Consider the following 13736-nt stretch of genomic DNA (forward strand, 5'->3'; position numbering starts at 1 on the left):
GAAATATAAATATTATTGAAATTTCGAGAAATATTTAAATGAATAAAAATGATATAGAGAAAAAGATAGAGAAGTTCGATTGCCCTTAAGTTACGTTGGAGGTGCTCTTCTTTTGAATAGGGAAAGTGTACTTGGCCTTAGCCAAAATTCTGCCATCAAAACTGTCAATAATAAGCATAACACCACCACAAAAGATAAAATAGTGAATAATCAGAACGGACTAACAACGGGACCACAAAGCTCAGCCTTATTTCTATACCATGCCAAAATTAATGTCCCAACTCATAACATTAGCTAACTGCAAATTAATATAATCCAGAGGTACTCATACCCTCTATCTAATAAAGCTCACTTGAAAATGGCAATATTAAAAGTGAATCTTAGTGCTCTGAAGGTTACATAACAGAAAACAAGGGACATGGAAAAGTATTGGCTTCTTTTAACTTTTATGTCCCACATTATTTCACTATGCAGATCTTAATCACAGAGGCAGTTCCAATACGATGGAGTGCCACAACTGAATCACCAGGCTTACACAGCCCCCTACCAGTTGCCGATTTCAATGCAGCTTCCAAAATCACTTCTGTAGATTCTGCATCAGTGGCCTTGGCTGATCCTTCGGCCAACAAGGGAAGCAAACCCCTGTAGATCAGGCTGTGCCTTGCTGGACTTTCATCACTGCAGGACCAATCAAATGTGTCCGTTGTCAGTACTGGAACAACAACCGATACGATTGGAACAGCTGGCCTGTATTTGGCGACCAATTTGGCTGTGGTTCCACCACGTGTCAGCACAACAATCAGTTTTGCTCTGGCCTTGTTAGCTGTTCGCACAGCAGAGGATGCAAGACTCTCCAAGGGGCTCATTGGAAGAGGGGTTGACCTTATCATCTCCTTAAAGATTGCCCCATAGTCAAGAGATGATTCTGCCTCAATACATATACGGGCCATGATCTTAACCGCGAGTTCTGGGTAAGCCCCTGCTGCACTCTCACCACTAAGCATAACACAATCAGTTCCGTCAAGAACTGCATTAGCAACATCTGTAGCTTCGGCACGGGTTGGACGAGGAGACTTGATCATGGACTCAAGCATCTGAGTGGCAGTGACAACAGGCTTGCCCATAAGATTGCATTTATAAATCATCATTTTTTGTGCCAAAAAAATCTTTTCAACTGGGATTTCCATTCCAAGATCACCACGGGCAACCATGAATGCATCAGTCTCACGCAAGATCTCATCAAAGTTGACAACCCCCTCTTGATTCTCAACCTGATATAACAGCACAAAACATATAATTATACGTATAAAAATAATTATTTTCCACAATTAACATCAAAACTATCATCCTAAGAAATAAGAATGAATGGTTACAGGAACATGAGAGATTTATGGGTGCAAGCATCATCTTAAAGATAACACACCTGAAATGACATTAAACACTGAGCATACCTTTGACATTAACATAATATTCTTGGCATGAGGGCCAAGAACCTTACGAACATTAACAAGATCTGACCCCTTTCGTACAAAAGAAAGAGCAATCATATCAATCTTGTTTGGAACACCCCAGTCAAGAATATCTTCCTTATCCTTCTCAGTAAGGGTTGGAAGATCAACGACAACACCAGGAAGGTTAACATTTTTTCTCTCACCCAGCATTGCTGTGTTTTCACAACGACATCTCACAGACCCAGCTTTTGTATCACACGACAAGACAGTCAAAGTAATTGTTCCATCAGCACATAAAATGGTATTTCCAGGCTTCAAGTCCACAGCCAACTTTTGGTAGCTCATGGAAATCATCTCAGGGTCACCCTTGATGGTGTAATCAGTAGTGATAGTAATCTCCTGACCCTCCTTAAGTTGAATAGCTTTGCCATCCTTAAGGAAACCAGTTCGAATCTCAGGTCCCTGAAAGAACAAGAAAAGCACAAATTCATGGTTAATACCATTTAACAGAGTTTCTCTTCGATGAAACAAGTCTCTCTGACAGTTCACAATAGCCATGTAGCATACCAAACAATATATCAGCAAACGAGAAGAATAGTAATTAAACATGAAACCCAGAAGCATCCATGAATTGGACAGTAAAAGGATCAGATTCAAAATAACCGAGCAGTTCAATTTTCTTGTAAGTGGAATATGAGAAAAAAAATTACAATTGAAGTGTGGGTGCATCAGGTGTATCATCAATTTAAGTGTTTTCAGTTCAATATATATTATAGCAACAGGTTTGCTTTAATTTTTTTTTTTTCTTTTACTTTCATGTTATTATTTCTTACCAGAACTTCTCAAATTAAGACTGGACATGGAATATGGTGTTCACGAAATATTTCTTATGTCCCCTCCCCTGAATAGGCTGGCATCTAACCATTTTCACATTTACAATCCACACCGTTTCCCAATTACCATAGAAGAAATCATTAGTTCAAATAAGCACACGAAATTCACAACATTAATAAAAATAATTGACAGATTTTGTTATATATTATTGTTATTATTTTGATTTTAAAAAAAAAAAAATTAATAAATGGACAGATTAACATGGTGCATGTTGTATGGTAATAGTCCGAGCGGTTCGTCTGAATCAGAAGCAGCAACAAAAGAATTAATTAATCACCATAATTTACCAATCGGGTTTTCTTGAAAGTTCTGATCCTGAGTCAGACTTCACTCAACTAAGCATTTATAGCATAAAAAAAACATGTTTTTCCTTACCAAAAAAATATATTAATTTTTACAGAAAATATCTTTACCTAACTAATGTTCTCTCCATAATCTTTACAAACCAAAATCAAAATCATAAACAATTTTTCGTTAAAAAAAAATAAAAAATAAAAAATAAATAAAAAAAAAACAGACCTTTGTATCAAGCATGACAGCTGAGAGGATCTGGGTATTATGCATAGCAGTACGGAGATTATTCAAAGTCTCCTGATGATACTCGTGAGTTCCATGAGAGAAATTGAAACGAGCAACGTTCATTCCAGCTCTGAGAAGCTTTTCAATCATTTCCACCGACCTTGAAGCCGGACCCAGAGTACAGACGATCTTCGTCTTGGGGACTCGCCCATCGTTAGGGATCTCCTCCAATATTCCTTCGATGTCTATGTTCGCCATTGATAGCAGCTGAAACAATCGCTAAACAAATCAATGAATCAGTGAGTCGACGAACAAACCCGCACAACAGAAACAATTACTCAAATCTTAGATCTTCTGAAACTGGTTAGGTGAAACCCTAGAGAGAGAAAAGTACCGAATTGAAAAACAGAGCTCTCTTCCGATGGTAGTGGTGACTCGTGCTGTGTTTACCACACCTTCCCCTTCTTCTATATATCTTCCCCTGCCTAATTTTATATAATATTTTTTTTTCACTGAAAAACGAATATTCTTTTATTAATTTTGACCCAAAAAAAATAATATTTTTAATTATTAAATTATATGCATAGTTTCAATTATTTTTATATATATATTTTAAAAAAATCATACAAAAAAATATTATTAAATTTATTAAAATTTAAATATTTATTAATAAATACACAAATTATTATCCTCATTGTCAAATTATATTGTTTGTAATTTGTGGGCTAAAATATTTGTGTTTAGCTCGTATTTATAGCAATAAGCACAACACATTTCAATATTAATTTATTTGAATAATATTAGTTTTTAGCATGGATTTTCAAGTCATTGTTATGTTTTTTATTATTATTTGAAATGGAGTGATTATAAGAAAGAAAAAAAAAATCAACTTACTAGAAAGATGGTGTTAAAAAAAATTTAGGATTTTCTTTTGGGTGGAACAAGTTGTTCAATTTTAGCGTTATTTATTTGAGATAGTTAAAAGTTGGGTATTGGTGACTTGTGTTTTTGTTTGTAGCTGTTGAAATTAATGTTTTAATTATGGATAAATACTATTTTAGACCCTATGTTTTGTAAAAGTTATCAATTGGACTTTCTATTTTATTAAATGAGAAAATAGACTCTGTATTTTTTAAAATAATAATAGGATTCTAAGCTTAATTTTTGACAATTTTTTTTTAATATAATCAACTTGAAAATACAAATAGATACAGAAAATATAAACAGTTTTGTGATAATATTTTTCATTCGGATAATTATTAAATTTTATTTTGACAAAAAAACAGTTTAAGGTTTTATTTTTACCATTTTGAAAAATATATAACGTCTATTTTATCATTTAAAAAAATAGATGGTCAAATCAATAACTTTTACAAAATATAAAGCCTAAAATAATATTTACCTTTTAATTATTATTGAAAGACGAAGAAAAAGAAGAGAGCGCACACAGAACAGAAGAGGTGAAGAATGAAAACAACTTTTAAAGACAGTGGGCTAATGTATCAAACAATTAACGGCAAAAAAGTTACTCCTCTGCTTTTCTATTATTACTATACTATATTTGACTATTTTTGTGTTGTTTTGTCAGTTTTTAGGATTTAGACTTATAATAATAAACAGCCATGGTGCATGGTGTCACTAAGCACATGTATTTTTTTTTAAAAAAAATAAAAAAATAAAGTTTTGAGTTGTGTCTTGAATGAATATTTAATTGTAAAATAGGAGTACGGTTACGGTACATAAAGTTTTGAGTTGTGTCCTAATATTATACACTCCACTGCATAACATGTACCCATGGGCCAAGGCATATCCCTTCTCTTTTTTGATTCTCATGCCTTATCTCCCCTTTCGTATTGTAAAAATTACGGTATATATGGGAAAATTTTAAAAGTTGCATAATTAAATAATGTTAAAGGGTTATGGATTTTTTTTGCTTTTTTTATAGAGGAAATTACACTTAGTATGGGATTTTAAAAGTTCTTATGATAAATATGGCACATTTAAGTTTGGCCAATTTATATGGTATTTTTTTATTTTTAGGTTTTTGTATGGTATTTGATATGCCATATATATGTAATTAGGTTTCTAAATCCCATATTTACTGTTTTTATTTGTTTAGGAAGTTTTATTTGTCATTGATGCCGGAAAAGTCACCGGAGTTTGCTGCCGGTGCCGAAAAAGTCACCGGAGTAGCGGTCGGTGCCGGAAAAGTCGTCGGAGTTGCTGCCGGCGCCGGAAAATTCGTCGGAATTGGCATTTTCGCCGGAAAAATCACTGAAAAATCACCAAGAAACCGGTTTCTTAAAGTCTAAGAAACCGGTTTCTTGAAGTCTAAGAAACCGGTTTCTTGGTGATTTTTCCGTTGACAATGCCAATTTTGACGACTTTTCTGACGCTAGCAGCTACTCCGGCGACTTTTCCGGCACCGACAGTAAACTTCAGAAAAGTCATTAGAATTGGCATAGTCGCCAGAAAAATTACCAAGAAACTGGTTTCTGGTTTCTTGATGAAGAAACCGGTTTTTTGGTAATTTTTCCGGTAATTTTTCTGACGACAATGGCCTGACGAATTTTCTAGCGTTGGTAGCAACTCTGACGACTAATACACCGACAGCTACTCCGGTGACTTTTTCAGTACCAACATTAAACTCTAGGAAATTCGTCAAAATTGTCATTGTCACCGGAAAAATTATCGGGCTAATCACCAAGAAACTGGTTTTTTTCGGTTTCTTGATGAAGAAACCAGTTTCTTGGTAATTTTTTTATATTTTTTTTCTCTATTTGGTTGATTGATGAAACTGGTTTCAATTATTTTCAGTGTATATCATTTTTGTTTTGTTTTCATAATCTTTATTATTGTTGTGTAACAAAATTAGTTCCTTGATGAAGAAACCACTTTCTTGGTGAAGAAACCAGTTTCTTGACGAAAATACCACTTTCTTGGTGATTTTTCTAATGATTTTGCTGGCGACAATGCCAGTTCTGACGACTTTTTTTACGCCGGCAATAACTTTGGCGATTTTTCCAACACCAGGAACTACTCCGGCAACTTTTTCGGCACCGACATCAAACTCCAGAATAGTCGTCGGACTTGGCATTGTCACTGGTAAAATTACCGAAAAATCACCAAGAAACCGGTTTCTAACATCAAGAAACCGGTTTCTTGGTGATTTTTCCAGCGACAATGCTAATTTTGACGACTTTTTCGGCGCCGGCAGCAACTCCGACGACTTTTTCGGCACCGGCGGCTACTCCGACGACTTTTCCGGTGCCGACAGTAAACTCCGGTGACTTTTCCAGCACGAGTGACAACTTCGGCAATCACTATAGTTTTATTAGTTTTATTTTTTAAAAAAAAATAAATATGAAGGGAATTTTAATATTTTTTATAGTAATTTAATTAAGTTTTTATTTTTTATGAATTTTAAATTCAGATTTCTTTTTAATGTTTTGTATGGTTTTTTTTAGAAAAAAACTATATTTTTAGTTTGATTGGTTAGATAATGCCATATTTAGTGGTATTTACTTTTTATGCCATATTTATCATAACCTTAATAATTTTTCCCATATTTTTGAAAATAGCCCTTTTTTATATTTATATAGGTTTTTTTTATGTCATATTTAAAAAAAAAATGGAAATCTTATATTTATAAACAATAATAAATTTTGCTGGAAAAACTATTAGCGCTGGAAAAATTACTGTCACCGGAAAAGTCATCGTCGTCAGAAAAGTCACCGTCCCCGGAAAAAGTTATTGAAAAAGTCACCAGAAATAGATGTCTCAAATATAAACAAAAATAGAACCGGCTATTATTAAAATATAACCGGTTCTGTAATACAAAGAATAAAAATAAATAAAACAAAATAACTCAAACTAATTATAATTAAATTATAACCGGTTATAACTAAAATAGAACCAGTTATATAACATAATGAATACAAACAAGTAACACACAATAATTCAAACTGATTACAATTAAAAAATAAAGGAGAAATCATTTCCTAAAATACTGAAACATAAATTAAAAACAAAACTAGTTCTACAATAAAAAATCTCATAACACATAATACCTCATAAAACCGATTATAATTTTTTTTTTAAAAAAATGAAGATCAATTTCAAAAAATATTGAGGCATAAATATGAAAACTCCGTAAAGCAACTAAGATAAAAACTCACACACAAAAATCAGTTAAATAAAATAGCTTAAACAAAAACATCCATTCAACATGCTCCAACCCACCCACCAAATAATTACACTCATACCATATCTACCTCAAAAATACTCATTCATTATGTCTATATAACCAGTTCTATTTTAGTTATAACCGGTTTGAGTTATTTTGTGTTATTTGCTTTTATTAATTATAACATTGTTATAAAATTGGTTCATTATAACACTGTTATAGAACTGGTTCTGTTTTAATTATAACTGGTTTAAATTATTTTGTGTGATTTTTTTTATTCACTATGTTACAGAACTGGTTATATTTTAATTATAACCGGTTTGCGTTATTTTATATTATTTATTTTTATTCATTATGTTATAAAACCAGTTCTATTTTTAAATTATAATCGGTTTTTGAGTTATTGTGTGTTATTTGTTTTTAGTCATTTTGTTATAGAACCGAGTCTATTTTAATTTATGTCATATGGTTTTTTTATTTAAAATTCAAAAATTAATTCTTGAATTATTTATTTTAGAAACTAGTTTTTAATTTAGTTATTTCGAGAACTGATTTTTTTATTTAGTTAATTTAAGGAACCAGTTTTTTATTGATTTGTTTTATTTAACTGGTTTTTGTGTGTGAGTTTTTATCTTAGTTGCTTTACGAAACTAGTTTTTTTTTTCTCAAATTTTTAACTTGTTGATAAATATAACCGGTTTTTTTATATTATATTTTTAGTTATTGTGTGTTATTTATTTTGTTATGGAGCTGGTTCTTTTCATGTTTATGCCTCAGTATTTTTTCAAATTGATCCTCACATTTAAAAAAAAAATATAATCGGTTTTATGAGGTATTATGTGTTAAGATGTAGAACTAGTTTTATTTTTAATTTATGTTTCACTGTTTTAGGAACTGATTTCTGTTGGGTTTTATGCCCTAAATAAAACTCATTTCAATATAATCAGATTTACTTATTAATATAGATCAGAAATAACATTTAATGTTGCATGGTTCACATGATTTATTTCATGATTATATGTACATAATGTATAAATTCATCTGAAACCCTCTTCACATACTTGATCCTGTTTATTGTGCTGTCAACACATTGGAAAGTAAATAAGACTATGTGAATAAAGTTTCCTAGATTTATCAGACACAGGGTTTTACTGATATGATAATCTACAACAGAGTTTACTTGCATTTGGAGAAGTGCTATGTTCTTTCCAGAGCATTGGTTAAAGTAAAGCTCAGGTTGGATGCATGGAGTATGCATCGGAAGGGACCGATATTGAACTTTGACTTAGGTTTATTAAACTTACCGTAATATCTATTCAAGTCAATATCGCCAAGTTGATCCTAGATCAAATGTTCTTAATCCTGTTATGATTAGGCTCAATCTTGAAAGGCTATTCGTGTTCTTTGATTTGTTAGTTAAGCCTACTTTTAGGTCAGGGTGATACGTACATTTTGGGAACACGGTAGTGCAATTGAGTGGGAGCGCTAACATAAACATGGAATCTATAGCTTCTATCTGGCGAATAGTAAGCAAAGGATGATCTCCTTCGAGCTTGACCAAACGAACATAAATGGTGGAGTACTCATTTCACATAAGCTGAAATATTATTTATACGGGGTCAAGTGTTTTAAGGATAAAATACATTGTAGGGTGTAATGGTAATTTAATCCCTTTACAGTGTAGATCATTCATATAGAGGATCATTGATCAAATTAGGATTATAACAATGGATAACTAATGATGTGTCTATATGGTGGAACATATAGAGCATTCTATATACTGAGAGTGCAATTCTAAGTTCTATGCGTGGATTCAACGAAGAATTAATAAGTTAGTGAATTTTAGTGCTAAATTCTTGATCTACTTATTGGAAGCTCGGTTATATAGACCCATGGTCCCCCCACTAGTTGAGATAATATTGCTTGTAAGACTCATGTAATTGGTTTTGATTAATCAATTATAATTCTCAAATTAGACTATGTCTATTTGTGAATTTTTCACTAAGTAAGGGCGAAATTGTAAAGAAAGAGTTAATAGGGGCATATTTGTTAATTATGATACTTTGTATGGTTCAATTAATGAATATGATAAATGACAATATTATTTAATAATTATTTATAGTTATTAAATAGTTAGAATTGGCATTTAAATGGTTGAATTAGAAAATTGGCGTTTTTGAGAAAATCAGATGCAGAAAAGAAAAAACTGCAAAATTGCAAAAAGTGAGGCCCAAATCCACCTTGCATGGCCGGCCACTTTTATAGGGTTTTTCCCTCTGATATTTTCATTATTTTAATGCCAAATAATTCAAACCTGACCCTAGTGGAATGCTATAAATAGATAGTGAAGGCTTCAGGAAAATTACACTTAAATTTTCTATTTTTCCTTCAGAGAAAAACCTGAGCCTTTCTCTCTCCCTATCTTTAGCTGCCACTTCTTCTTTCTCTTCCCTCTTGAATTTGAAATTCTTAGTGTATGAGTAGTGCCCACACACAGCAAGTGATACCTCAATCATAGTGAGGAAGATCATGAAGAAAGACATTCAGCAAAAGGAGTTTCAGCATCAAAGATTCAGAGAAAGAGATCCAGGTTCAGATATTGATAATGCTCTGCTACAGAAAGGAATCAAGGGCTAGATATCTGAACGGAAGGAGTCATTATATTCCGCTGCAACCAATGTAAGGTTTCCTAAACTTTATATGTGTTTATTTCATCGTTTTAGAAAGTTCATATTTAGGATGTTAATAAACATACTTGTGAGTAGATCTAAGATCCTGGTAAAATAAATTTCCAACAACTGGCCTCAGAGCCATGGTAATTGATTTACTTGCAAGAAATTTGGACTTTAAAACGATTGTTTGTTTGTTTTTGGATGGTATCATGTTGTATTGAGTGTTATTTGATGATTGATTGATGTTTGTAAATTTTCGTGAAAAATAATTGCGATTCTGTTTCTGGAATTATTTTTATTGGATAGTATGGAAAAAATTAAGCAAGTTAGTCTTTTACAGAACTCAATTTCGATTTTATTTGAATTAGTTATGATGTTTTGAAGATTCGAAAAAAATCGGAGCTGTGCTGAAATTTTCCTGCGATCGCGAAAACTGTCCGTACAGCTCACAATTTTTTCGTTTTTCTTCGATTTTTTATGCTTTTTCATGGAATTAACTTCCGATTTTTTGTATAGTTTTGTATATATACTATTACTATTCCTAATTCAATTCTAATTATCATTTTGAATTAATTTAATATTTTTTAAATTTAATTCAAGATATTAGTGTAATTTGAATTTGAATAGAATTAGTATCTATCTTCTTGCTTAAAAATCTATCTTATTTTTAAATTTGATTATATCTTATCTTATTTTTAAATTTAAGGTCAGATTTTATATATATTTTTAAATTAATTTTTTTTTAGATATTTTGACCTTATTTAAATTTAAAATAAGATAATTATAATCATGTAATTTTAAATAGATGTAAGATATTTTGCAAACTTTTAAATTTTGTTATTTTATTTATTTAAATTAAATTTAAAATCTGAAAAAGATATTTAACTTATCTTTTTAAATTTTTATTTAATTTTTATTTATAAAATAACATTTAAATTTTAAAAGTAGTTAGCAAATTTTGAAATGATATTTAGGTTGGTTGAAACCTAATTTTTCAAAATTGTAGGTTTAATTTTAAATTTAAATTTTTTTTTAAATTTCGAATGATTCAAATTTTTTTTTAAAATTTTTTCGAAAAATTATTTTTTAATTAATTAATTATTTCGAAATAAATTATTTAATTTAAAATTAAATAAATCCTACATCCAACTATCCAGCTAACCTTGTTGCAGGAGTATGTGTTTTAGCTTGTTTGTAAGTTTTCAAAACCTATTATTACTTGATTGCAAATAGCCATGGTTACTTTTTGCCAGATCTAATGATCTGATGGCTCCCTTGGTCAAGTTAATAATTTGTAACAGGTATATTTACAATCTTCTTTCATCTGTGTATGACCTAGCAACATGATAGGACCCATCCAAAGTGTGCCTGTGTGAGCCTATGTGTTTAATTTTATTATAGATGCATATAGGTTGCTGTTGCTAAAATAAATTATCATAGTTCTTGATAGAATTTATTTAGGCCCATTTAGTTTTTGGGCCTATTCGATTAATAATAGTTGTTCTTATTAAGGTTAAATTCCTCTCTTTTGGGCCTTGCGTGAGAGTTGGGAGCCATAGAAGTGGGTACGACATACTGAACCCAGCACCCCCTCACATGAACCACCCTAATTGTGAAGGCCCATTTGCCTGATTTGAATGACTGTACTAGGTTAATTAAACTAGTTTAACCTAAGAAAATTGATTAGCAACATAATTAATTTCATTTATTTTGAAATTAATTTAAGAAAATTATAGTTTAAAGAATTTTTTATTCTAAGCTAAACTATATGTATTTTCTTGTATTTAATTAAATATAGAATTATAACCATCTAGATTCTTTCTGGAACTTAATTTAAATTTTTCATTAAATATTCTTATTTAAGTTGATATTTAGTCATCTACAACTAACCAACTTAAATCTGAATATCTCTTGAATTTCAAATTTCAAAATTAAGTTGAGGAATTTTAGGCATTGGTTATTAAGATTCTTTAGATATTTTTTAAGTTAATATCTTTTCGAATATTAACTTAAAATGGAATATTTTAGATATTTTTTAAGTTAATATCTTTTCGAATATTAACTTAAAATGGAATATTTTCAAATTAAGTGGTTACAACTTAATTTTTGATATTTAATTAAATTTAAATTTGAAAAATATTTAGGTTCTAGATTTTTTCTAATACAACCTAAATTAGATATTTTTTCAAATTTTGTGGAAAAGATACTTAGTCAAATAAGATATTTTCTAGATAATTATTTCTAGACTACTTATTATTTCTAATATTTAAAAGGAAAATATTATAAATTGTGAAATTAATTATTTATATAATTAATTTTGGTACAATTTATTTTAAGTATATTTTTCCTAGTATTAAACTAGAGATTAATAATTAAGCCTTCTCTACACTTAATTATTTATTTCTTGAATTTAATTAACTTGAAAATTAAATATCTAAGTTGATTCTCATCATCATACTTAAATATTTCTTTTTCATGACACTTAATTAAATAGAAAATTATTTTTAGTTGAAATTTATTTTTTCAACTAAATTTAAATAATTTTCAAAATATATATTTTCTTTATTTTATTAATCAAATTTCGAAATTACATTTCTTAAATGCTGGAATTTCGAATTTTATTTGAAAAATAGATTAAAGTTGTAAATTATTTATTTTAATTTTGGACCAACTTAAATCAATAATTTTTTCATTTAATGATTAATTAAAATAAATTGAATTAAAGTATATTATTAGAAATTGAATTGATTAGTCTAAGGAAAATCTAGATAGATGATATTTTTGCTTGAAGTATTTTTCTAGTGTATTTAATTAAATAGAAAATTAATATTTAAGTTGATTTTCATCATCATACTTAAATATTTGAAATTTTTCTTATATATTTAATTAAATAGGAAAATTATATTTTTTGTTGTAAATTAATTTTATTAATTAATTTTGGGCCAACATTAAATTAGAATAATTTTTCCCGGATTTATTTTTTATTTTAATATGCATTTTTCGAAAATTGTATTCTTATATACTTTAATTTTTCGAAATGTAATATATATTTATAGAAAATTAAATTTGAGTTGTAAATTAATTTAAATTAATTTTGTAACAACTTAAATTGAATATTTTTCTAAATATTTATTGGAAATTATTACTAAGATGGAAATAATTCATGTTATTTTCATATCCATCTAAGTAAAATTTATAAATATTAAATTAAAATTTATATTTAGAATTTTTCATTCTAAATTGGAAATTTTAAATAAATATATATTTAAAATAAATAAATTAAATAAAGAGAATCAAAGAAAATACAACTCACTTTAAATAATGAGCTTGATTATTATTAAGATATTCGATCTCCATTGTTGATCTTACAAAAGTTAAATGTTTTCAATATAACCTCGAGACGCTAGACTTCGTCCCCCTATGGATGGTTATTCGTTGAACGCATTTAACACCGTAAGATTTCATTTGATAAGTGTTTTGTGAGTTTTCGTCTCTATTTAGACTCTCCCCTACGGTGACTACTTAGAGATAAACTCATAAAACATGAAACAATGGTGGAAGCTCATAAAATAAGAATAACCTTGACTCTCGCCTACCGGGACAACGTTGGATTCTTATTTTGATAGAATAAAAGGTTGCTAGAATGGTTTCTATTTTAGATGAGCTGACAACTCTATTCAATAAATGATACTTTGACTCTCGCCTACCGGGACACTGTATCAGTTTGTTGAAAACCTTAGAAATTATTTAGGATTGTATGTTTTAGTATATTCACTAGTCATTCCTACTTGCTATATGTTTATAATTTCTGAATTGTGTATGAATTTATATTGAACCATGTTATTTTCTGTTATTAAGTTGTAGTTTAATTTCGAATCTTCATTGTTGGTCTAACATGTTTGTTTTTCTAATGAGATAAATCCCTAATGGATTTTCACCATTAGACATACATAATAGTGTAAGATCTCGAAAGATAAATATTGTAATGCAACATCTAGTTGTTCATCAATTGAT

The 13736-nt window shown here is 29.5% G+C and overlaps 1 protein-coding gene across 2 annotated transcripts; it reads right to left on the reverse strand.

Moving 5' to 3' along the window:
- Positions 1 to 229: 229 nt before the first annotated feature.
- LOC115721749 (pyruvate kinase, cytosolic isozyme) lies at positions 230 to 3411 on the reverse strand. 2 transcript variants are annotated; one of them, XM_030650822.2, is made up of 4 exons: positions 3259 to 3411; positions 2865 to 3143; positions 1452 to 1913; positions 230 to 1271 (listed from the first exon to the last, which is right to left on the reverse strand). In XM_030650822.2, the coding sequence occupies exons 2-4, from the start codon at positions 3120 to 3122 to the stop codon at positions 459 to 461; spliced, it is 1533 nt and encodes a 510-aa protein (XP_030506682.1). In that variant the 5' UTR covers positions 3123 to 3143; positions 3259 to 3411; the 3' UTR covers positions 230 to 458. The 2 variants fall into 2 exon arrangements, with proteins under 2 accessions (XP_030506682.1, XP_030506683.1); XM_030650823.2 differs by having other exon boundaries at positions 2865 to 3131; positions 3259 to 3404.
- Positions 3412 to 13736: the final 10325 nt, after the last annotated feature.

This window comes from Cannabis sativa, chromosome 9 (assembly GCF_029168945.1).
Source record: "Cannabis sativa cultivar Pink pepper isolate KNU-18-1 chromosome 9, ASM2916894v1, whole genome shotgun sequence".
Lineage (NCBI taxonomy): Eukaryota > Viridiplantae > Streptophyta > Magnoliopsida > Rosales > Cannabaceae > Cannabis > Cannabis sativa.